Consider the following 27,152-nt stretch of genomic DNA (forward strand, 5'->3'; position numbering starts at 1 on the left):
AGCATTTGGTAAACCACTATAAAACAGGACACAGAGAATATAAGGGTTCAGATAAAGTATATGACTTGTTTGATTGCTGCAAGCAGTTAAGGGATGAGATATTTGTTGCTATAAGAATTTTGTTCTCGCAGATTAATTATGACTATAGACAAATATACAGAAGTTTTATGTACACTTGACAATACATAAATACATTTTTTTTTTTTTTTGGAAGCTTCAAGTTACACCCATTCTATGCACATACAGAATTTATAGTCTTACTTCAACCACATCACCATCTCTTAGTTCAATATTGGGTTGTACCGGTTGACCATTTACCAAAACAAACTTTCCTTCTAGCCCAATTCTTCTTGCAGCATCTGCAGCAGTACTGCCAGCTCGTAATCGTACAATATCACCATCTGGCCAAGAAACAACTGCTACTTCCCCAATGATTAAGGAATCATCATATGATTCACTCAACTTGGAGCCTTGTTTCACTCCTACTTCAGAAAATATCTGCTCCTCCCACTGGAGCATTGTCCTAAGTAAATGAACCTGAAAATATGTATAAATGAGCTCATAGTGTCAGGAATTTCAGGCAATTTAGGTAAAAGGTACAACTTCATGTTAATCATTGTAACAGCTTTTTGGCATTGATAAATTAAGACAGCAAATGTCAGACTAACACAAAAAAAAAAAAAAAAAAAAACCCTGATAATTTGGTACTGAAAATCATCAGAATGGATTGGGGTAGCCTGATATTAAGATTATATAAGAAGATAGAATTCTGAAATAAGAGAATGGTCAACGAACCTTGTTATTGATATTAGCTTCGCTGGAAGAAGAAAAAGCACCAGACATGGGTGTCTTACAGCTCCCCAAACAAGACGTAACTGAATCAACATCTGTTCCATCGAAAACAGCTGACATGACAGTCCAATAATTAGACTCTTCTTCCTCAGTCAGGTCAATAACCTGAATAAATGTTGGCAGCAAACGATCATATTGATCTTGCTGCAAAGAAGGATATCAGTAAAATTCACGTCAGAATTATATTTAATTCAGCTGCACATGTACATCGCATGATATCGCTTGATTGATACAGTCTAGTTAAGGTTGTGATACATTAGCCTGATAGCATGCAGTCTGATCCATAAACATCAATTCTCCATGACGCTCTTCCCTGTTCCCTCTCCCCTCTCATAGAAAAAGTTCACTCAGATTGGTTGCATTGGAACATAAATAATAACATAGACATCATAAATGTCATCAAATCATTAATATTCAGATGGCTCATTTTTTGCTATACCAGATATTTCTGCTCGATCATTGTAATCTCACGTGGCCACTAAGGTTCCTATCAACTATGATACATAAGTCCAATAATACTTGCAGCTTGAATATCATTAAAAAAAAATACTCAATTTAATATTAAGCTACACTAGCGGCTCACGCCACTGAGCCGCCTATTTAGACATCCCAAGGTACTGCTTCCCGGTGGCCTAACAAAGTGTGCAAGGCACTTAAAGTGGTTAACAGACAACGCAACTGGGAAAGTTTGTAATTTAGGCCCCCATCACTGAATCTATAATACATCTTCTTCCACACAAATTAGTTACCTTTACCAATAATTCCCTAAAATTCACCTATTTTCTCTCTTTCACTTTTAAAGGGTGTGTGTGTGTGTGTGTGTGTGAGAGTGTGTGTGGGGGGGGGGGGGGGAAGAGATATGTTTCAGCAAACCCAATTAGCTGTTTTATATCGAATAAAATCAGCCTTAGTAACTCACCCTTTACCAATAATTCCCTAAAATTCATCTATTTTCTCTCTTTCACTTTTAAAGGGTGTGTGTGTGTTTGGGGGGGGGGGGGACGACAAGAGATATGTTTCAGCAAACCCAATTAGCTGTTTTATATCGAATAAAATCAGCCTTAGTAACTCACTTATCAGAAGCTAGTGGACATCACACTCACATACCTTGTGATATAGTCCATCTCGGCAAAGTGAATATTTCTCAAGGCATGTACACCAATCTCCATGTCCTGGTTCAAACCATCCCTCATCCAAGACCTGGAGCAAAAAGTTTAAAGTAGAAATATAAATAGAAAGACCAAGACATTACCATGGTGAGCCTTGCTAAATGACGAAAGAGAGATCTGAGAAAAATAATTTCACTGTAAAATTATTAATTGGTTTGCAATTTCTGATTATACAGCTCAAGTAGAAGAGAATAAATACATCTGTTTAAAAAAAACACATATTGAGCTATAGTATGAAACAGTCATTGCCAAAATTTTCTTGTATCTTATTAATAATACTCTGATAGAAGAGAATGGTAAAATTCGTCAAGACTAATAAAAAAAAATCATCTGTGGCCTCAAATTCGTCAAGTTTTTGAGGTACCATAGGAGGCTGAGAGCATCCAAAATATAACCTTGAGAGGTACACATCAATAAAATTAGGAAGTGGCATTGACTTATATTGATAAGCAATCATCAAAGCGATACAAGCCAGACAATCAGATCAACACCTATAATCACGAGTACTATTTCCTATAGATGATGGAACTCAGTAAGGGTATTACACCAGGAACAGCAATGCAATGGATTGGACTATATGGAAAACCTAACAGGTGAGTTGACAAGCGTACATCTCTGATCCAGTTGGTCAGCGCCAGATTCCAAGCATGGAAAGTACTTACACATTAAATGTCAAGCAGCACTAGGACACATTTAAGGCCACCTAATATGGTGCAAAGAAAGCTAGCAACAACCGAGAAGAAAAGAACCCGCTGCATGACTAAGATACAAAGCACATTCAAAAATTAAGATTTATGGGAAGCTTGCTGTTGGCTGTTGCTAGGATAGGCATAATACAAGATTTAAAAACAGAAATAAAGTTAAGATACCACAGCTAACTGGAAGGTGATATAAAGATTGAAAAGTGGAAATAAGTCAAATAGCAAACTGGGTGCTTCAGCCTGATACACGCAGAAGACTTCATACAATAATAAATTTTGAAGAAACAGGGATTAGGGGAGTACTTTTTTGTATAACCTAGCGTACGCTTCCCATCTCTTTATTTGGAAAGATGTTCGTCTGTCAGCAACTGCTTCAGATGCTGCTAATCCAAAGCTGACAGCAACAAGTAATTCTCTTCCATCCTTATCAACACTGGACGAGGAGTTCCATGAGCATGTATGAGATAAGCTTGACCAGGTATAAGCATTGTTAATTTAACATACGATATCAAATCATAAACTACCTGATGATAACAGCAGCAAGCAAGTTACTTCGTTCAACTCTAAGTGCTGGATGTCCTGCTTTCAAGGAACTATACTTCCAATACATATCTCCTACAGAGCTTTGCTCCTCCAAGCCTTGTGAAAAATTGGAGAGCTCATGTCCATGGGAATCACCCAAGCTTATACCAGAAAGTGATTTGTTGTTAATCTCTTTGTAGAGCCAATGTGCAGCAAGTCCATGTTCTGCGTACTCATGCATCCTCTACCAGCAATTCCCAAAAACTTTTGGTTAGAAGCCAAACAAGCAGAGAGAGAGAGAGAGAGAGAGAGAGAGAGATGTAATAGCTAACCTGAGTCCTTATTTGAACTTCCAAGGGTGAATTATCAGGACCTTGTACAGCAGTATGCAAAGACTGAAATAAACAAATAAAAACAGTTTAAACATACAAAATCAAATCAGATAGACATGAATCTACAAAAATTAATCAGGCTCCAAACAAACCAGCAAAACGAGTTAATATTATGGTGGCTATATATCTCCTTGTAGGACCTAAACTTTGACACTTTCATGAAGGCCACCCTAACATCCTACTCCTACTGAACTACGTTGTGAATGCTTGCAGATGTGACTTATATATGTGCTTATCCTATGTTCTCAACCAAGGCCAGAAACAGTGTTGTCCAATGTTTAAGCCATGCATAGGCCTATAATATAGGCCATTATGTAATCTCTCAAGAATCGCCTAGGGTCCATATTTTTCATCTGCATCGCATAAAAGCCACTAAAAGAAAAACGACGACAGATATGGAAATCTGGGCACCAATAGGCCTCCCAGGATCCTTTGGGAGCCGTAGGAAACAATGCATAATCTTTTAGAGTCCAAAATGTTTTAAGGAAGCCAAATTTGAAAGTTATTAAACACGAACCAGAACCATTTTCAAAGATATGGGGACCTGGTCTCCAAAAGTCATGAGATCGTAGGGGAAAATATAAACGGACATTATTCGGTTACATAAAATATCGCAGTGGCCTTGAGTCAATAAAAGTGCGTAAGTTGTAAGTGGGTAAGTTGACAGTTTAAATGCAAAGTAGACGGCTGCAACCACCCATATGGACTCCCGAGGTGTCTTAGAGTCCATAGGAAGCACCTCAATTACTTTCCTTTTTGATTTCGTAAAAATTGAAAATTTTCCAAAACTGAAGGTTATTAATATTAGAGCTGTCAAAAGTTGACCCGACCCGAAATATCGACTCAAACCCGATTATAAACCGACCCATCTGAACCCGAAAAAATGGTGACCCAAACCCGACCTGACCCAACCTGAAACCAACCCTAGACCCGAGTATGTGAGACCTGAACCCGAACATGAACTAACCTGGAGATGACCCAACCCCTGAATGTAACCCGTAAATTATTGGCCTGAACCGAACCCACTTGAACCGAAATTGACCCAAACCCGTTTTAACCCGTCAAAACCCGAATTTTACCCGACTTGTTACAAACCTGACCTCAATTTAACCCGACCCATTCCTAACCCGACCCGAATTTAACACAACCTGTTACAAACCCAACCCGAAATCAACCCGACTTGTTATTGACCTGACCCAAATTCAAACCGACTTGTTATTAACCCGACCCATTCCTAACCCGACCCGAATTTAACACAACATGTTACAAACCCAACCCGAAATCAACCCGACTTGTTATTGACCTGACCCAAATTCAAACCGACTTGTTATTAACCCGACCCGAATTTTACCAGACCTAATAATAACCCGACCCACAAATTCAACCCGATCTGTTACTAACCCGACTCGAAATCAACACTTGTTATTGACCCGGCCTAAATTCAACCCAAATTGTTCCTGACCCGATTTCAAATCACCTTAAATGCAATTTAGACCACCTTATTATTGTTTATCAAAGCATTTTGTCTAAGGAGACCAAGTCGGTCCACGCCAGCAAAAGAAAGGAGCATCATCCTCAAATTTAAGAGTTAAATATTAGGGGTGAAACAAATTCGGGTTAAAACCGAACCGAACCGAAAACCGAACCGAATAAGAAATATGGTTCGGTTTTTTTTTTGAAGTGGTTCGGTTCGGTTTTTAAAAAAAAATATTTCGGTTTGGTTTCGGTTTGAGGAAATGGAAAACCGAAAAAAACCGAAAACCGAAATTTAGGCCCAGATTTACCCTAAGTATATAAGGAAAAAAAAAAAAACCCTAACCCTCATTCTCTGATTCTCTCTCCTACTTCCTCAGTTCCTCGCCTCTTACCCTACCCTCATTGCGAATTTCTCAGTCTCTCACCCTCACTTTCTCAGTTTCTCAATCATCTCTTTTGTGTTTCTCAGAATTCTCACTCTCCATCGTTCACCGGCACTCGTTCAGGCGTTCACTGTGACACCGTCCACCGTCCAAAGGTATGCTTTTAAGTTTTGATTATGCTTGATGTTCATATTTTTTTTAGGTTTTTAATTATGATTAGTGTTAAATGTTAATTACGAAAATCTGCAAATTACATGTACAAATTTGTTAAACATTCTGATTAGGGTTTTAATCTATGCTTGATGTTCATATTGCGATGTTGTTTCTGAATTTTCTATTCTGTACAAATTAGTAAAACATTCTGAATTTTCTGGTATTTTGATGTTTCGGGGTTTTGGTCTATTCAAGGGTATTTTGGGTTTTGGTCTAGTAAAACATTCTGATTAGGGTTTTGGTCTAGTAAAACATTCTGAATTTTCTGGTATTTTGAAGCTCTATTCGATTGGACTCTGTTGAAGATTGTTTCAGATTATTAGTTAGTTATTAATTCAAGGGTTCGCATGATTAATAGCATTATCATTGTCTTGATAAGTGTTTATTAGATTGTTGATCTTTGTTATTATTGTTAATTTTGATTTTACTTGTTTTGGGTACAGTTAGTCAGTTAGTGCTTAATTTGATTGTTTTTGGGTGGTGGGGTGGAATCTTAGGGGGCTAATTATTATTGCTAAATTGTTATTGTCTTTGGTGCAGTTAGCCAGTTACTACTGATTTTGTTTATTAGGGGTATAATTATTATTATTGGTACTGTAAGTCTCTTTTTTTTTTTTTTTTTTATAGGACTATAAATTCATTGTAATTCTTACTAAAATAAATTAACTACAATTCAAAAATATGTAACAAAACTAACAAAACCCAATATTAACTTAATTTCATCTAACAACAATTGTTAATATAATATCATAATAAGTTTTGCACCAAGCCTCATAAACAAGAAAACAGTTTGCATGACTAATGCACAACGGCCCCAACCTATTATTCCCTTTAAAAGATCCAATATTCTTAATTTATGAGTTTGCATGTATTCTTACAGATTGTTATTCAACCACGAATTATTGAATGACAACCAACGTGGGTGGTGTTCCTGACCAGCCTCAATCCGAACATGAGACTGACGAAGTCTCTCAAAATCAGAAAAAAGAACAGGGAGCAAAAAGGAAGAGGATGAAAGAACGCTCTGAAGTTTGGGAGCACTTTGATAAAGAAGACTTACCTTCTGGAATGCAGGCAATTTGCAAGTATTGTGGGATGAGCTACAAGTGTGGGGCAAAGAAAAACGGCACTAGTGTGTTATGGGCTCATATTTCGCGATGTCGTAAGTATCCCTTTAACACCCCTAAAGATTCAAAACAAAGTTTGCTTTCATTTAAAAGTGCTAAAGAACTAAGTGGTGGTACTAGTGGGTTGACATACCACAAATTTGATGCTGGTAGTATTAGAAAAGCTTTGTCATTTATGGTGATTGTTGATGAACTTCCATTTAAGTTTGTTGAAGGTATAGGTTTTAGACATTTTTGTGGTGTAATAGAGCCTAGATTTAATGTTCCTTCTCGAATTACAGTAGCCAAAGATTGTTTTGAAACATATTTAACTGAAAAACGAAAGCTGAAAAATGTGTTAAAAAGGTGTAATTCAAGAGTTTCTTTAACCACTGATACATGGACCTCTATACAACAAATCAATTACATGTGCTTGACTGTCCACTTTATTGATAATAATTGGAAATTACACAAAAGAATTCTGAATTTTTGTCCTATTTCTAGTCATAAGGGTGATGATATTGGCAAAGAAATTGAAAAGTGTTTGCTTGATTGGGGGCTTGAAAATGTCATGTGCATAACAGTTGATAATGCTAGCTCAAATGATACTGCAATTGGGTATATGAGAAGGAAAATAAATGGGTGGAAAACTGGGGTTCTTAAGGGTCGTTTCCTTCACATGCGTTGTGTTGCACACATTGTCAATTTGGTTGTTTCTGATGGGTTGAAAACTGTTAATGAGTCGGTTCAACGTGTTAGGCATGCTGTTAGGTTTATCAAACAATCTCCTGCTAGGTTGCAAAGGTTTAAAAAATGTGTCTTAGATGAAAAAATCAACACAAAAAAGGGATTGTGCCTTGATGTGCCTACTAGGTGGAACTCCACCTATTTGATGTTGAATGCTGCTATTGAGCTTCAAGATGCTTTTGAGAGGTATTCTGGGGAAGACCCTCACTATGTAGTTGATTTGAATGAGAGGGATGGTAAGGGTAGCCCAGATTCTGATGATTGGAATAATGTAAGAAGACTTTCTGAATTTCTACAAGCCTTTTATGATCTGACCTTGCATGTCTCTGGCTCTTTATATGTCAGTTTGAATTTGTTTTTTCATGAATTGGTGAGTGTTGCTGTACTTATGAAAGATTTGGTTTCAAGTGATGATGTGGATATGTGTCTTATGGCTTGTAGAATGAAAGAAAAATATGAAAAGTATTGGGGTGATCCAGAAAAAATAAACCTCCTGATTTTTATTGCCGTTGTCCTTGATCCTCGTTATAAGCTTGATTATGTTGAGTGGATGATAACTGAAATTTATGACCCTATTGTTGCATCAAAGTTAGTTGATAATGTGAAGGTAGCTTTGAATGCTTTGTATGAGGAGTATCGTGTTTCTTCTGGTAATGATGTGAATAGGGAGGAAGTGTCTTCAAGTAAGGATGGCAAAACTCCATTGAGTCCCAAACATAAAAAGATTGAAGTCTTAAAGAGTAAGTATAAGAAACACAAGTGTGAGAGAGATGGAGATGCAAAAATAGAGTTAGACAAATATTTGGAGGAGGATACAGCGGAGGATATTGATGAATTTGACATTTTGAGCTGGTGGAAGTTCAATTGTTCAAGGTTTCCTACTGTGGGGAGAATTGCCCGTGATGTTCTTGCTGTCCCTGTTTCGACAGTAGCTTCTGAGAGTGCATTCAGCACTGGGGGCAGGGTTCTAGATCAGTTTAGGAGCTCATTAACTCCTCGAGTTGTAGAAGGTCTTGTTTGTGCTCAAAATTGGTTACGTGCTTCACCATTTCCAAGTATTGAAGAATGTTTAGAGGAAGTTGAGCTTCTTGAAGAGGGTAATATATAAGAACATCTAATCATAAGTTACTTATTTTCATTATGTGTATATATTTTAACTTGGTTATTTTTGTTATGAATTATGATAGACTTGAAGAATATGGCAGTTGGTGATGCTGATATTGATGAAGTGCTTGAAATAATAGACTGATGTGGCTCTTTGCTCATTGCTGACTTGCTGTTGCCACTTGCCAGACTTGCTACTGCCTTGCTCTATCACTGCTACTGCCTTAGTCTATGCTGCTGAGTGCTGACCTGCTTTTGCTGCTGACCTGCTGTTATGATGCTGCTGCTGCCCTGCTGCTTGTTGCTACTGCTGTTAAACAATTTTTTTACTGCCTTTTAGAACTTGGTCTATGCTGCTTGTTGCTACTGCTGTTAAACAATTGTTAAAGTTGTAATGTTGAACAATTTTATTTTTTTTTGGATGAAGTGTTGAACTTTTAAAACTTTGAATTATAACTTTGAAGTTTTAGAACTTGTTAATGTTGTTTAAATCTCATTAAGCATTTATGCTACTACATATGTTGATGAATATAATATTTATATGATTTAAGCCCACAAAAATTGCAGATTAAAGCCCAAATAAACAAGGCCCAAAAAAAATCGGTTTGGTTCGGTTTTTTCTTTTGAAACCGAAATTTATATGGTTTGGTTTGGTTTGGTTTCAAAAGTAAAGTGGTGCGGTTTGGTTTCCAAAAACCAAAAACCGAATTAGGGTGGTTCGGTTTCGGTTTGGCCTATAAACCAAACCGAAAACCGAACTTTCACCCCTATTAAATATAGTATATATGTTTGTTGTATGGTCAAAGGAAATAATTATCTTCCTAAATTATAGACTATAGTTCCCTAGTATATTGCCATATATATTATAGTCAAAGGAAATAATTAGCTTGATAAAAAAGGTAATTTTGATAATTACCACCATCTATTGTTGCCAAAATTGAAAATACCACCTCTAGTTATAATTATCATATATGGTTCCAAACGACATTATATGACACTGAAATGTAACTACGAAAATCTCAATGCTTTTCGACACCAGGACCCGCAACATTCAAAATTACTCAAAAAAGCATGGATATTAGCCTTTAATTTTGGAATTTTTTGACTTTTTTTCGTCCGGATATAAAAATTGCCAAAATATTTACCGTGGTCCCTAATACCCTCCGGGAGTCCAATTGGGTGGGCGGAACCATCCAATTTGCTTTTAAATGACCAATTTACCAGTTTACAACTTGCACCGATTTCATTAACTCAAGCCTACCACGAATATTTATGACAACAAATAATGATCATAAATGGTTCCAAACAGCATTATATGATTCCGAGATATATCCCCTAGAATTTCAATATTTTTCGACACCGGGCCCTGAAACCTCCAAAATTTCTCAAAAAGTGTGGATATTAGCATTTAATTTTGGAATTTTTTTGACATTTTTTCGCCTGAAAATAAAAATTGCCGCAATGTTTACCATTGTTCCTGATACCCTCTGGGAGTCCTATTAGGTGGGTAAAACCATCCAATTTGCCTTTAAACGGCCAATTTACCGACTTGCAACTTGCACCGATTTCATTAATTCAAGCCTACCACGAACATTTATGACAACATATAATGATCATATATGGTTACAAAAGGCATTATGTGACTCCGAGATATATTCCCAAGAATTTCAAGACTTTACGACACCGATCCCGAAACCTCTAAAATTTCTCAAAAAGTGTGGATATTAAGCATTCAATTTTAGAATTTTTTTGACTTTTTACTCTCGAAAATAAAAACCGTCGAATTGTTTACCATCGTCCCTTATACTCTCAAGGAGTCCAATTGGGTTTATGGAACCATCCAAATTGCTTTTAAACTGCCAATTTACCGGTATACAACTTGCACCGATTTCATTAACTCAAAACTACCACGAACATTTATGACAACATAAAATGATTATATATGATTCCAAACGGCATTATATGACGCCGAGATGTATCCCTTAAATTTTGGAGACTTTTCGATAACAAGCCTCGAAATCTTCAAAATTTCTCAAAAAGCGTGGATATTAGCCTTCAATTTTGGAATTTTTTGACTTTTTTTCCCCGGAAATTAAAAATTGTCAAAATGTTTACTATGGTCCCTTATATCCTCTAGGAGTCCAATTGGGTGGGTGGAACCATCCAATTTGTCTTTAAACGACCAATTTACCAGTTTATAACTTGCACCGATTTCATTAACTCAAGCCTATCACGAACATCTATGACAACATATATTGATCATATATGGTTCCAAACGACATTATATGACCCCATATGTATTCCACAAAATCTCAAGACTTTTAGACACCAGGCCCCGAAACCTCCAAAATTTCTCAAAAAGCGTGGATATTAACCTACAATTTTGGAAATTTTTGACTTTTTTTCGCCCGAACATAAAAATTGCCGAAATGTTTACCATGATCCTTATTACCCTCTGGTAGTCCAATTGGGGGGTGGAACCATCCAATTTGCCTTTAAACGACCAATTTACCAGTTTACAACTTGCACCGATTTCATAAACTCAAGCCTACCACGAACATTTATGACAACAAATAATGATCATATATGGTTCCAAACAGCATTATATAATTCCGAGATATATCCTCTAGAATTTCAAAACTTTTCGACCCCAAGCCCCCGAAACATTCAAATTTTCTAAAAAAAGCATGGATTTCATGGTTCCTAATACTTCAATTTAAGAATTTTTTGACTTTTTTTCGCCAGGATATAAAAATTGCCGAAATGTTTACCATGGTCCGTAATACTTTTCAAGAGTCCAATTAGGTCGGCGGAACCATCCAATTTGCCTTTAAACGACCAATTTACAAGTTCACAACTTGCACCGATTTCATTGCCTCAAGCCTACCACGAACATTTATGACAACAAATAATAATAATATACGGTTCCAAACGACATTATATGACTCCGAGATATATCCTCTACAATTTCAAGTCTTTTCGACACCTGACCCCGAAACCTCCAAAATTTCTCAAAAAGTGTGGACATTAGCTTTTATTTTTTAAAAAATTGTCTTTTTTTCACCAGAAAAAAAAAAATTCCGGAATGTTTACCATGATCCCTAATATCGTCCGAGTGTCCTATTGGGTGGGTGGAACCATCCAATTTGCCTTTAAACGACCAATTTACCGGTTTACAACTTGCACCGATTTCATTAACTCAAGCCTACCACGAACATTTATGACAACATATAATGATCATATATGGTTCCAAACGGTATTATATGACCTCGAAATGTATCCTTTAAAATCTCAATACTTTTCAACACCAGGCTCTGCAACATTCAAAATTTCTCAAAAAGCGTGAATATTAATTTTTAAATTTTTTGTTTTTTTTTTTCGCCAGAAATAAAAATTGCCGAAATGTTTACCGTGGTCCCTAATACCCTCCGGGAGTCCAATTGGGTGGGTGGAACCAAACGACCAATTTACTAGTTTACAACTTGCACTGATTACATTAACGCAAGCCTACGACGAAAATTTATGACAACAAATAATGATCATACATGGTTCCAAACGGCATTATATGACTCCGAGATGTATCCCCTAAAATTTCAAGACATTTCGACACCAGGCCCCGAAACCTCCAAATTTTCTAAAACAGTGTGGATAATAGGCCATCAATTTTGGAATTTATAAACTTTTTAACGCCTGAAAATAAAAATTGCCGAATTGTTTACCATGGTCCCTAATACCCTTAAGGAGTCCAATTGGGTGGATGGAACCATCCAATCTGCCTTTAATCGGCCAATTTACCGGTATACAACTTGCACCGATTTTATTAACTCAAGCCTACCACGAACATTTATTACAACATATAATAATTATATATAATTCCAAACAGCATTATAAGACGTCGAGACGTATCTATTAAAATTTCGATGCTTTTCAACACCGGGCCTCGAAATTTCCAAATTTTCTCAAAAAGCGTGTATATTAAGCCTTCAATTTTGGAAATTTTCGACTTTTTTACCCCCGGATATAAAAATTACCGAAATGTTTACCATGGTCCCTAATACCCTCCGGAAGTCCAATTTGATGGGTGAAACCATCCAATTTGCCTTTAAACGGTCAATTTACCGGTTTACAACTTGCACCGATTTCATTAACTCAAGCCTACCACGAACATCTATGATAACATACAATGATCATATATGGTTCCAAACGACATTGTATGACTCAAAGATTTAATCCCTAGAATCTTAAGGCTTTTCGATACCGGGCCCCAAAGCCTCTAAAATTTCTCAAAAAGCGTGGATGTTGGCCTTTAATTTTTTAATTTTTTTCGCCTGGAAATAAAAATTGCCGAATTGTATACCATGATCCCTAATATCGTCCGAATGTCCCATTGGGTGGGTGGAACCATCCAATTTGCCTTTAAATGACCAATTTACCGGTTTACAATTTGCAGCGATAACATTAACTCAAGCCTACCACGGACATTTATGACAACAATAAATCATCATATATGGTTCCAAACGGCATTATATGACCCTAAGATGTATCCCTAAGATATAGTCTTCAATTTTGGAATTTTTTGACTTTTATTCACCCGGAAATAAAAACCGTCGAAATGTTTACCATGATCCCTAATATGTTCCGGGATTCCAATTGGATTGGTGGAACTATCCAATTTCCCTTTAAACGACCAATTTACCAGTTTACAAATTGCACGGATTTCATTAACTCAAGCATACTACGAACATTTATGACAACATATAATGATCATATATGGTTTCAAACGGCATTATACGATCCCAAGATGTATCCCCTAAAATATCAAGACTTTTCTACACTGGTCCCCGAAACCTCCAAAAATTCTCAAAAAACGTGGATATCAGCCTTCAATTTTGGAATTTTTCGACTTTTTTTCGCCTGGAAATAGAAATTGCCGAAATGTTTACCATTACCCCTAATAGATTCCGGGAGTTTAATTGGGTGGGTGCTACGATCCAACTTGCCTTTAAATGGCCTATTTACCGGTTTATAACTTGCACCGATTTCATTAAATCAAGTCTACCACGAACATTTATGTCAACATATAATGATCATACATGATTCCAAACGGTATTATATGACCTCGAAATGTATCCTCTAAAATCTCAATACTTTTCGACACCGGGCCCCGCAACATTCAAAATTTCTCAAAAAGCATGAATATTAGCCTTCAATTTTGAAATTTTTTTTTCTTTCGCCCGGATACAAAAATTACCGAAATGTTTACCATGGTCCCCTATGTTACTTGGACTCGGATGAAGTGTCAAATTAGACACGGGTGTCCAAGTATCGGACTCGTCCATTTTCTTGGAAAAAGTCGTGTTTTTAATTAGGCCTTCAATTTTTAAATTTTTTTATTTTTTTCGCCAAGATATAAAAATTGCCGAAATGTTTACCGTGGTCCCTAATACCCTCGGGGAGTCAAATTGAGTGGGTGGAACCATCCAATTTGCTTTTAAACGACCAATTTACCGGTTTACAACTTGCACCGATTTCATTAACTCAAGCCTACCACGAACATTTATGACAACAAATAATGATCATACATGGTTCCAAACGGCATTATATGTCTCCGAGATATATCCCCTACAATTTCAAGACTTTTCGACATCGGGCCCTGAAACCTCAAAAAGTGTGGAACTAGGCCTTCAATTTTGGAATTTATTGACTTTTTTACGCCTGAAAATAAAAATTGTTGAATTGTTTATCATGGTCCCTAATACCTTTGTCCAATTGGGTGGATGTAACCATCCAATTTGCCTTTAAACGGCCAATTTACCGGTATACAACTTGCACCGAGTTTAACTCAAGCCTACCACGAACATTTATTACGACATATAATGATTATATATAATTCCAAACAGCATTATATGACGCCGAGATGTATCCATTAAATTTTCGAGGCTTTTCGACACCGGGCCTCGAAATTTCCAAAATTTTTCAAAAAGAGTGGATATTAAGCCTTAATTTTCGAAATTTTCGACTTTTTTCCCCTGATATAAAAATTGTCGAAATGTTTACCATGGTCCCTAATATCCTCTGGGAGTCCAATTGGGTGGGTGGAACCATCCAATTTGCCTTTAAACGGCCAATTTACCGATTTACAACCTGTACCTATTTCATTAACTCAAGACTACCACCAACATCTATGACTACATATAATGATCATATATGATTCCAAACGACATTGTATGACCCAAAGATTTATTCCCTAGAATCTCAAGGCTTTTTGATACCGGGCTCCGAAACCGCCAAAATTTCTCAAAAAGTGTAGATATTAGCTTTTATTTTTGGAAATTTTCGACTTTTTTCGCCCGAAAATAATTACTGCCGAAATGTTTACCATGATCCCTAATACCCTTTGGAAGTCCAATTGGGTGGGTGGAACCATCCAATTTGCTTTTAAACGACCAATTTACCAATTTACAACTTGCACCAATTTCATTAACTCAAGACTACCACGAGCATTTATGACAACAAATAATAACCATATATGGTTCCTTACGGCATTACATGACTCCGAGATATATCCCCTAGAATTTCAAGACTTTTCGACATCGGGCCCTGAAACCTCCAAAATTTCCCAAAAAACGTGAAAAAAACCTTCAAATTTGGAATTTTTTAACTTTTTTTCGCCCGAAAATAAACACTGAAATTTTTACCATTGTCCCTAATAACCTCCAGGAGTCTAATTGGGGGGGTTGAACTTTCCAATTTGCCTTAAAACGGCCAATTTACTGGTTTACAACTTGCATCGATTTCATTAAATCAAGCTTACCACGAACATTTATGACAACATACAATGATCATAAATGGCACCAAACGACATTATATAACCCCGAGATGTATCCCCTAGAATCCTCCAAAATTTCTCAAAAAACGTGGATATTAGCCTTTAATTTTTTAATTTTTAACTTTTTTTCGCCTGGAAATAAAAATTGCCGAATTGTTTACCATGATCCCTAATATCGTCCGAGTGTCCCATTGGGTGGGTGGAACCATCAAATTCGCCTTTAAACGACCAATTTACCGGTTTACAACTTGCACCGATTTCATTAACTCAAGCCTACCACGGACATTTATGACAACAAATAATAATCATATATGGTTCCAAACGCCATTATATGACCCTGAGATGTATCCCCTAAATTTTCAAAAGCTTTTCGACTCCGGGCCCCGAAATCTCCAAAATTTCACAAAAACCGTAGATATTTAGTCTTCAATTTTGGAATTTTTTAACTTTTTTTTGCCTGGAAATAAAAATTGTCGAAATATTTACCATGGTCCCTAATATCCTTCGGGAGTCCAATTGGATTGGTGGAACCATCCAATTTCCCTTTAAACGACCAATTTACCGGTTTACAATTTGCACCGATTTCATTAACTCAAGCATACTACGAACATTTATGAAAACATATAATGATCATATATGGTTTCAAACGGCATTATATAATCCCGAGATGTATCCCCTAAAACATCAAGACTTTTCTGCACTGGTCCTCGAAACCTCCAAAAATTTTCGAAAAACGTGGATATTAGCCTTTAATTTTGGAATTTTTCGACTTATTTCGTCCGGAAATAGAAATTGCCGAAATGTTTACCATGGTCCCTAATAGATTCCGAAGTCTAATTGGGTGGGTGCAACAATCCAATTTGCCTTTAAACGGCCTATTTACCGGTTTATAACTTGCACCAATTTCATTAAATCAAGTCTACAACGAACATTTATGACAACATTTAATGATCACATACGGTCCAAACGTCATTATATGACCCCGAGATGCACTCCCTAAAATCTCAATGATTTTTGACACCAGGCCCTTAAACCTCCAAAATTTCTCAAAAAGAGTGGATATTAGCATTCAATTTTGGAATTTTTTGACTTTTTTTTGCTCGGAAATAAAAATTGCCAAAATGTTTACCATGGTCCTTAATACCCTACGGGAGTCCAGTTTGGGTGTGTAGAACCATCCAATTTGCTGTTGAACGGCCAATTTACCGGATTAGAACTTTCACCGATTTACCGGTTTACAACAGCCTATTTAATTAACTTGCACTGAACCCGACTTGAACAAAAAGTAACCCTAACCCTTTTTAACCCGTCAAAACCCGAATTTTACCCGAAACTTTTACTAACCTGACCTGAATTCAATCCGACCCGTTCCTAACCCGACCCGAATTTTATCCAACCTGTTACAAACCCGACCCGAAATCAACCCGACTTGTTATTGATCCGACCCGAATTTTACCAAACCTATTACTTATCCGACCCAAAAATTCAACCCGATATGTTACTAACCCGACTCGAAATTAACACGACTTGTTATTGACCTGACCAAAATTCAACCCAAATTGTTCCTCACCCGATTTCAAATCACCTTAAATGCAATTTAGACCACCTTATCATTGTTGATCAAAGCATTTTGTCTAGACCAGCAAAAGCAAAAGAAAGGAGCATCATCCTCAAATTTAAGAGTTAAATATAGTATATATTTGTTGTATGGTCAAAGGAGATAATTATCTTCCTAAATTTTAGACTATAGTTCCCTAGTATTTTGTCATATATATTACAGTCTAAGGAAATAATTAGCTTGATAAAAATGATAATTATCTATTTATAGTTAGTTGAAACCAAATATGACCTGACTTAGAAATGACCCGACCTAACCTGCAAATTATTGACTTGAACATAACCCGACTTGAATCCGAGAATGACCCGACTTGGAAATAACCCAACCTAATTATAACCCGCAAATTATTGACTTGAACCTAACTCGACTTGAACCCGAGAATGACTCGACATGAAAATGACCTGACTTGATTATAACCCGCAAATTATTGACTTGAACTGAACCCGACTCAAACCCGAGAATGACCCGACCTGATTCTAACCCGCAAATTATTGACTTGAACTGAACCCGAAAATTGTCCTAAACCGTTTTAACCCGTGAAAACCCGAATTAAACCCGACGTGTTATTAACCCGACCAAACCTGATAAGTAGTATGACCTGACGTGATCCAACTCAAGCATCACCCAACCCAAACCCGACCCGCATAGGTTATGAAATTAATCTGAATTGACCCGACCCGAGTTGACCCGACCCACTCTTACCCGACCCAAACATGACCTGTTTACCCGAATTGACAGCTCTAGTTATTATTCACGTTTACAGACCAATTTTAGAGGTGGAACTCGGTAGTAAGGGATGCATCCTAGGGTCATATAATGTTGTTTGGAATCAAATATGACCATTTCATTCACATAAAGGCTTATGGTGACCTTGAGTTAAAAAAGTGGGGGTATGTACGTATATAGATAAACTGATGGTTTAAAGGAAAAGTGGACGGTTTCAACCACCTAAATAACCTCTCGGGATGACGTTTGGTCCATAGGAAGCACCTCGATTTCATTTCTTTGTGAGTCTGGAAAATGTAAAAAAATCTCTAACGGAAGGCTAATATACGAAATACGACCAATTTTAGAGTTATTGGCGTTAAAAAATCTCGGGATTAAAGGGTATACATCCCGGGGTTAATAATGTTGTTTGGAACCATATATGACCACTAGTCGGTCATATAATGTCTCGTGGTGGCCTTGAATTGATGAAGGAAGGCGTAAATTATTATTGGCTAAAGTGTCGGCTTAAAGGCAAATAGGATAGTTCCACCCTTTCCGAAATAGACTCCCAGGGTGTCATGGGGTCTACGGGAAGCACCTTAACCTCTTTTTCTCTAGGTCCGAAAAAGCCAAAAATTGTCCAAAATTGAAGACTATAATCCACACTTTCTGGACAATTTTGGAAAATTTTCAAACACTTAAGGAAATGCATGAGGTATCCCTCAAGGTCATATAAGTTGGTTTGGAACCATAATAAGCCTACCGATAGGCCTACAAAGTTCTTAGATTGAGTTTGAAGGAAATGCATGAGGTGTCCCTCAAGGTCATATAAGTTGGTTTGGAACCATAATAAGCCTACCGATAGGCCTACAAAGTTCTTAGATTGAGTTTGGTTCAGGTATGTAGCTATATCGGTATTACATTGTATTGGTAGAGGAGCTGCAAGGTTCAATCTCTTAGCAAAGGCAATAAAGACCCGCTATTAGACATTGAAATGAAGTTTTGACAGAAAATAAAGAAAAAATCTCACCATGGCACATGATGAGGCAATTTTGTACCATTTTCATTTATAATAGGAGCTTAACTTAAGAGATAAAAAGGCTTCCCTTCATTTTTTTTTTTTTTTCCCTTTGTTTCTTTTTTGAGTATCCCCACCAGTCACTGGAATGTACTACAAAACTAAGCAATTAAGCATAAAGGTCCATTAAGCACAAAATCTAAGACAATTGAACAGAGATATAGGACTACATCTTCAGAGAATATGAAGATAAAATAAGAAAAGCCAAGGGCAGCATATTTCACACAGGAGGATCTAACCTGATAACCACTAGGCTTCGGATTAACAATATAATCATCAAACTCGCCATCAATAGGTGACCAGAACCTGCATGAGGCAGCTAACTATTATCAGACACCATAGCATGACATAACGTTAAGAAAGCACACAAAAACAAGTCACGGTTGAGAATTTGAGATAGTAAAATTTTCTGAAGCACACAAATAAAATCAACAAAAGTCAAAAAAAATTCATTGAAGTTATGATTGATAAATTACTTACTTATGTACTATGTCAAGGACACTGTAGCAACAACTCACAGCAGGTCCGTGGAGAGTTCCATCCTTATCTCCGACAATTATCCGTAATGCGCGTGCATCATAGACCTCGTTGATGTCAATATCTTTTCTTTTCATCTACAGACAGACAAAGGAGAAAAATCTTAAACACAAGCAACATATACATCAAACATAGGCCACCCAATTAACATTCACCAAATAGCTAGATTACTCGTAATTTCTACTACTACTACTACTACTGATAAAAATTAGAGCCATTTTCTAATATCCAGCACTATAAGCAAAATTTCACCAGGTACAAAAATTCAGCTCAGCCAAACGAACTACATATACTTTGCACTTCAAAAATAGATTTCACACTGTTCGGCTATTTGCACTTCACAAGGTGAATCTTATTTAGTGATCTTCAACATAATTTGAAGATGTCCAATTATCATCGATTTAGTCTCAGAATCCATTCTCAAAAGTGCCACTACAACATAGAAATAAGTTTAAGGTAACCGAACCTTGCTATAAATGCTGTACAAGCTTTTCAAGCGGCTGGATAGAGTAACTTCCATTCCTGGTACGTAACTGTAAATACAGAATGTGTACATAGAACATCATGTAACCCTTAGTTGTCACAGTAATGAGCAATTTCAAAGATGTGTATAAGAAGTCAAACACAATAAAAATATTTAGAAAAAGATGGAAACATACGAAGTTGATATCAGAAGTTCTTGCTCAAGTGCCTCCTCGCACATTGCTAAAGACGCCAGAGAAACTCCAGCATCCCTCACAACCTTCGGTTTTGTTGAAATCTTAGAATGGCTTGTAAAATTACTTAGAAAGTTCATTCGTTTTCCTCGGTCTAACAATAGTTCAAATGGTAAGACTGCTTCAAGAAGATCCTGCAGATGATAAATCATTCAGAAAACAAACGCTTTGACAGAAGACAGGATACAATCAATATTGAAACAGCATGATTGGTATCAAACATCAATTATTTAGAAATAGCACTTGACAGAGAGTATGAAGGGAGATCCCATGCTGAAAGTATTGCCAGCTAATGCACACAGTTACTACAAGAGAGGTCCAGGATCAGGTGTTTTCAATTTCTGATAGAAGAAAGTAGGGTACAGTCATTTAAATACATAGGGATTTATGTGTTACTAACAAGCATGATTTTTTAAAAGCATGCATCAGAATTATTTACTCCAAACGCATCAACATAGACATGATGGATAAGACTCCCTCTGTCCCAAAATAATTGACAAATTTGACTTTATTTTTGCTATTCAAATATTAGCTTTAAAGCAGTAAAACAATTTTAATCATGAAATATAGTTATTAATATAAATTTTCATAATATCAACTTTTATACTTTTTTACTATTATTTAATTATATATACAAGGTCCTAGTGCATGGGCATATGATGATAGCGTATATATAAGAGTAGAGTTTTCACTGATGACAGCTCTACCTTCATTTCTGTATCATCGTCCTCAGTAGCCACAGCACAATTAAAGCTATTTGATGCAGTTGTATCAGAGGCTGAAAGCAAACTGCTCTTTGTGGACACTCTTCGGGGATTTTTTGCCTTTCTGCAAGGGCTCCACATGGATGCCAGCTCAGCTCTCATTTGACAAAACATTTGAGGCTGCAAAAACATCACTCGAGACTTTAAAGCCAATTCTGCTGGTTTGTTCCTACTTGTTAACATTTTACCGAGCAGTGAAACACCAAATAAAATATAGTCTAAAGACCATAAAGGCGTAAATTGGAATGTTGATACACACTCAAGAAATGAGAAAATACAAGTTGATCTGCAAGATAAACAACAAATGTTTATCTAGTGGCAATACTGTAAATAAGTGCATTTTTTTTTTACTGTTTATTGAAGTAGCCGCTAACAGTGGTTGGCAGAACATGGTGGGGCTAAGGCATGTTAAGAATTAGCAAAGCAGAAAGCCTAACAGTATTTTCCAGTCAGTAGGGATAGGATGTATACAGTCCTCTATAAATGAAGTTAAAACCACTTGCTTGGCATCCTTCCACAATCCACACCCTTCCCTCCTTCTGGCAATCCCTCCACGAGAGGACCCTTGTACTGAAGATATTCAACTAGTACAAAGCACACACATCAGAAAAACTTCTCAAATTGATCTTTTAGTCTTAAAACGTTAAAAGTATACTTCTGGATCTACTTAGGGACACAGGAATATAAAAGTGGTTGCTGCCCTGACCCATAAAAATTCCTCCAGATTCATCTCTGGACTTGACCAAGAAATACAAAATCCAGTCGATGTGATAAGGTTGGACTGAAGTAAAACAGCACACTTTCTGCAAGAGGGGTGAAATTACACTGTGCAAACCTGCAAAACGGCAAAACAAAGATCTTCCAATTCAGCCTTCAAAGCCCAAAGGCCCAGTCTCGAAGCAAGAGAGCACCAAACTACCAAAGTTTCTTCAGCAACAGCTTGAGCCTTGGAAAGTGGCAAAGCATAACTGCACAATTTTAAGAAGAACCACATAGCTGTATAAGCAATACAAGTATAATAATAAAATAAAGGGTTTGGTATTTCTCGTTTCTTGTAGTAACAAAGAATCCACTAATTGTAATCCTGGTGTGTCTTCTACATACAAAAGAAGGTTCAGATTTATGATAACATGTAATTTCATCCACAAAGTCATTAAGAAACTCACTTCAAAATAAAACACTTAGCATAAATTATTATGTACGTACACACAGATTACAACTTTTCTTGACCTACTTACCTTGTAATGTACTGTAAATTACATGCACTTTTCTGCTAAACTTGTACATTTGCGGGGGAAAAAAATGCAATTGATACATTCTTGTAGTCTCCTAAATTACCACATAATAACTTAGCTTTTTTTTTCAATTAACTAGCATATGCCCTAAGCATTCCCCTTTTGAATGATTGAAATTCACCTGACTTTCCAGGTTCCTTGGATAGTTATTAGTTCAGTCAGTCTCCAACCTACCCATTCTATCTCCAACAATTCTAACTATCTGCGGTGAAAAAGAGGGAGGTCATGTCAGAAGATTAAAGTTCTTGGAAAATTAGTCTGATCAACAACTAACGGAGAAGAAATCTAACACATTATTAGTCTTAAGCTGCCAAACAGGAAGATAACTGTAGGTGAAAAGTTCATGACCAACTAGTTCATAGTAAACACAAATAGTAAAAAAAAAAAAAAAAAAAAAAAAAAAAATCTAATAAAAAAAACTACATAAAGAGAGCTAATACATGGTCCTCATGTTATGAAGGCGATCAGCAAGCTTTATGAGTACCACACGTGGATCATCAACCATGCCCAAGAGCATCACTCGCAAATTATTTGCCTGATAAAAAATAGAAGAAATTAAAGAATCAATCAATTTAGCCTTTTCTAACATGCTTGATGATCCATGAGCCAACATGTTTATCTTGGTTATGTAAGATTTTAAGCGTTTAATACACGTTTCTAATCCTCATGGTGGTGCACATATAGGCATCCGGGTGAATAGGGAGACACAATAAAATAGAGTTTCTAAAAGCCTATAGCATGAGCCAGGTCTCTAAACAATATATATGTCAATATAACTATAAATAGTTTCATAGTTTTTGTTAAATATAACTTGAAGAATTTTCTGTGTCGGTACCATTTCTTCCATTTTTTTGACAGGAATGTGTTAAACTGATAGTTACACATTAACACTTTACAAAAGTACTTCTTTAAGTGATCCAACAACATAAAGAACAAATAAGACAAATTTGAAAACACTGCGATTGATACAGCTAGTGCTCAGCAAGCTGAAATAACTTTTACCTCTTCATGACTAAGACTGCTCTGGCTTGAATTAATTCTGCGATGTCTTCTTAACAACTGTAGAGACATGAAATGACTCTTTGTTAAAGCTGCAGTGTAGCTCTTTTATAGCCTTCTAATCCATATTAGCATCCAAAATGTAAAAAATGGAAGTTATCCCAGTAAAGATTAGAAAACTAAAAGACTAAAGGAGAAGGGAGAAAAGTAAAAGAAACATCAAGAACACATGCAAGTTTTCTATACCTGATTAATATAACTTAACCGGGAAACACCAGCTACAAGTTGAGTTACATCATTGCCAAAATTTTCTCTTATACTGACCAGAGTTTCACTAGTATCATCAATAACATCATGAAGAATTCCAGCCACCACTGTATCAGCAGCCTGCAGCAACATCTAATTAGATAGAAACTTGGGTAACCATGGGTAAAGAGCAATATAAGTACATACATCCATTCAGTAGAGGCTACAAGCCTACAAGTACAAATATATAAAGATAATAATAAAAATAATAACAACAATAAAATAGAAAAAAAATTAAAAGCACCAAAAAATAAAGTAATGACAAGTGGAAATGAAATAATGGAGCTGCAATACAGCACCCTGCAATGTGGAATCAGTCAAGCATGTCCTCTTGTTATTGTGGCACCAAAGATGGAGCTGATACATTTACAGATTAACTAGCCACTAAAAACTAGACCTTATGAAAATAACATGCACTATTACAGCTGCATATGATCTATTTCATCTTATCCAGTATTCCAATAGCACACACAATGACATTTTCTTCCTTTCATCAGTTTTGAGGAGCTCAATCAAACAACAAAGTTTTTATATCTATATCTGTTGTACTGTTACTGTACGGACAGCATATAAAACACTTAGACAACATAAACTTAATAGACAGCATCAGTTCCTTTAAGCTTCAGACATAACGTTTTAAGTATTTTAGAGGCAGAATTATGCATTGCTTTCCATCCTAAGATGCAAAAATCAGAGTTCTGATAAATACTTTTTACTACAGTATTATAAACAGGGATAATCAACTTACTTTACAAGGAGTTTGCAAGCTAAACACATAGATATCAGCTAAAAATATATTTCAATTAAAAAAAATTACTTCTAAAAACTCTGAAAAATTATCCTCTGGGAATTTTTGAAAATATAGATAGCATAATTCTGGACCTAGCAATAGCCGACAACCAGATTCAAGCTGGATAGTGTTGTGTACAACAGTATAAAACTATAATTCCAAGAATTATGGCATTATGTTCATATAACACATCAATAAGTTGCTGTTGCAAACCTTGCAATGTAGTTGAGGACAATGTAACTTTCCATATGCATATGTGCTATGCTATTGTAAGAAGGAGAGGTTCTAAAGTAAATAAGCTTCGCATAGGCCATACATAGGATCATATACATACCCTTTGTCCACTTGATGGAACTAGGTCAGCCAAAGCTCTTCCCGTATGAAGACAATGGGCCAAGTAAGGCTCTCCATTTTTGCGTAGTTGCCCGTGGTGGGCTTTCCTAGCAAAAGATACAGCCTTTTGAACCTGATTTCACAATCCATTGTCATAAATACAGCAGAAGGTTATGTATACATATCTTTTAGACTTTAGAGTACAGATAGAAAACCTTGGGATTGTTAAATATGGGGTAGCCAGTCACATCCACTCCTTCTAGTATAAGAGGACCTGAATCAGAGGGGGCATGGGAATAATGTACAAACATAAGTAATTAAAAAATTCCAGAAATGCAAACCAAAAAGGATAAATAAAATCCATTTAAAACACAAAGATACCCATCCACTTCATTCCATCAAAGATATAACAAACATCACCAAATTCAGAGTAAGAACTTTCAGCTTCGAGTGAAACGTAGTCAGAAACATAAATTTAAAACAGCTATACTAATGAATACAACTAAACAACAACAATCCAATAATACCCACTAAAACAAAGGGTAGGCGGTCCAGATGCATATAGCCTTACCCTTTATAACTAAAAGACGAACAAAAGATAGATTATGTTTAAAGATAGAAAAAATGCATTTATTATCTAGATTGCAGCTCCTTCACAATATATACAAACTTAGACATACATGGTTGACTATGCAAATATTCATGGCAATGCACCTCCACTACCAAATACGTGTAATGAAATTCAATAACGAAACAAGCAATCTCCCTCTTTCCAGAAATAAAGTCAATGCTTCTACCGTAAATATATCTCTAAATCTTGTGATTCTTGTCACTTGAACAATTATTTAAAGGGCCACTTTATTGTTAGAAAGAGTTAAGCATTTTAAGCTAGCTAACACCGCATAAAACTATGTTTAAACTTTTCCTTAACATTTCCGGTACTCCATCTTAACTTATTCTAGCCACAACAGCAAGCTGAGCATCCATACTTATGTGCCACCGATATCAAACGAGGAAACAAACACATATGCACTAATGTTACTCCCTCCATTCCATATCATATGCTACTTGAAACAATATACACCTCCGTTTCATATTATTTGCAACTTTTGTGTATTATTTCGTGAGACATAAAAAATTTCAAAGTAGTAAATAATATGAAATGGAGGTAGTTTCCTAATATAAATCACAATTAAAGTTAGTTTACCAATAAAACAGTATGTAATTCAACAAGTCCAAATACCAATATCACTAAACTAACAATTCCTTGCTATATTTAAGCATAAACTAATAAATTCTAGAAAATCACAAAATAAATAAGATTGTCAAAAGAAAGTCATACTAGGCTGATCATGGGATTTAGGCCACAAGAAGTCCACTTTAGTAGAAAGGCAAGCTCCCGAGGCGATAGCGACGGCGGAAACAGCCACCTGGGTGATGGTGGAAGTTACGGCGGCATGAGTTGATGAACCAACAGCTGCCGCCGAGGCAAAAAGTGGGCCAAGTGAAGAATTAATCACAAATTTGGAACCCCCAACTTTGTGAGGGTAAAAGGGGCGAAAATGGCGGGAATTCCAGCGAAAATTATGGAATAATTTGAAGGTAGTGGTGGAAGTTCTTTGCCCTAACATTGAGAAATTCGTCGTTGTTAGTAAATTTGATGGGTGGCATGTGATCATTTGAGTTTTGATTTTGATTTAATTTTTCGCCCTTTTGATTGTGCATAGAATTCAGAAATTAGGGTTTTGATTTTGAGTAATTGCAGGAAATTGAAATGTTTGTAAAGTGGAAATTCAAAATCAGGAAATTAGGGGAAGAGAGAGAAATCGCCAAATTGGGGAAGAGTGACGAGAGAGAGGAGTAAGATAAGTGGTTGGAATTTTGCGGGAAATGAAAGAGGATGAACTTGTCCGTTAAAATGTTAACCAACGTAAGAGTCTAATTCATTGCCACATCAGCTTTTTAGATTAAACTAGTGTATATCCCGGGCGATGCCCCGGAATCCCGAATTGCTAGTTTGTATTTTTTTAATTTGATAATTATGTTCAACTGTTGTATAGCTAGTGTGATTTGAGCATTTGTCTTGGATGTTACGCTTTTTTTTTTACTTTATATGTATTTATTTTTTAATCTTGTGAAAAATAAATAAATAAAATAACCTCTAATTTAAAAGCAATATATAGGCCCTGTTTGGCAAATGGTTGTTGGCGGTTGGCTGTTGGCTGGTTCACTTGGCTTGTTTGACTAGCTAGAATGTTTGGCTGTTTATAATGGCTTTTGAAATTGGTTGTTTAAGCTGGGTGTTTATAAAAGTGTTTGGTAAATTAATTGTTGGTTGTTGGCTGTTTATTAGATAATTTGTGGGACAACAAGCCAAAAGCCAACAAAAAAACTACTCAAAGCAGCTTTTTCATTTTGGCTTAAAAATCAGCTTTTTCGCTGACTAAAAAGCCAATTACCAAACACATTTTTTGGCTGTTTGACCACCTAAAAAATCCAAAAGCTAACCAAAAA

At 36.2% G+C, this 27,152-nt stretch overlaps 1 protein-coding gene across 1 annotated transcript; it reads right to left on the minus strand.

Annotated features, from left to right (window-relative positions):
* Nucleotides 1-44: 44 nt before the first annotated feature.
* On the minus strand, nt 45-26,601 carry LOC110692992. Its single transcript, XM_021870083.1, has 18 exons — nt 25,981-26,601; nt 24,854-24,912; nt 24,640-24,771; nt 23,456-23,596; nt 23,213-23,269; nt 22,651-22,745; nt 21,751-21,883; nt 20,859-21,035; nt 20,095-20,285; nt 19,902-19,968; nt 19,379-19,512; nt 19,138-19,204; nt 3,577-3,639; nt 3,247-3,488; nt 3,026-3,155; nt 1,960-2,052; nt 796-996; nt 45-537 (listed from the first exon to the last, which is right to left on the minus strand). Exons 1-18 carry the CDS (start codon nt 26,315-26,317, stop codon nt 250-252), a joined length of 2,607 nt encoding a protein of 868 aa, XP_021725775.1. The 5' UTR covers nt 26,318-26,601; the 3' UTR covers nt 45-249.
* Between the last annotated feature and the right edge of the window lie 551 nt (nt 26,602-27,152).

Source organism: Chenopodium quinoa, unplaced genomic scaffold (genome assembly GCF_001683475.1).
Source record: "Chenopodium quinoa cultivar QQ74 unplaced genomic scaffold, ASM168347v1, whole genome shotgun sequence".
Taxonomy (NCBI): domain Eukaryota; kingdom Viridiplantae; phylum Streptophyta; class Magnoliopsida; order Caryophyllales; family Amaranthaceae; genus Chenopodium; species Chenopodium quinoa.

What these genes read in the sequence shown, in the direction of transcription:
- LOC110692992 (XM_021870083.1), bottom strand. Translation starts at nt 26,317, where the DNA reads ATGATCACATGCCACCCATCAAATTTACTAACAACGACGAATTTCTCA. An exon ending in CCATATTTAACAATCCCAAG is followed by an intron (nt 24,772 to 24,853) that starts GTTTTCTATCTG and finishes TTGTGAAATCAG; the next exon opens with GTTCAAAAGGCTGTATCTTT. An exon ending in AAGTTCAAATAAGGACTCAG is followed by an intron (nt 3,489 to 3,576) that starts GTTAGCTATTAC and finishes AATTGCTGGTAG; the next exon opens with AGGATGCATGAGTACGCAGA.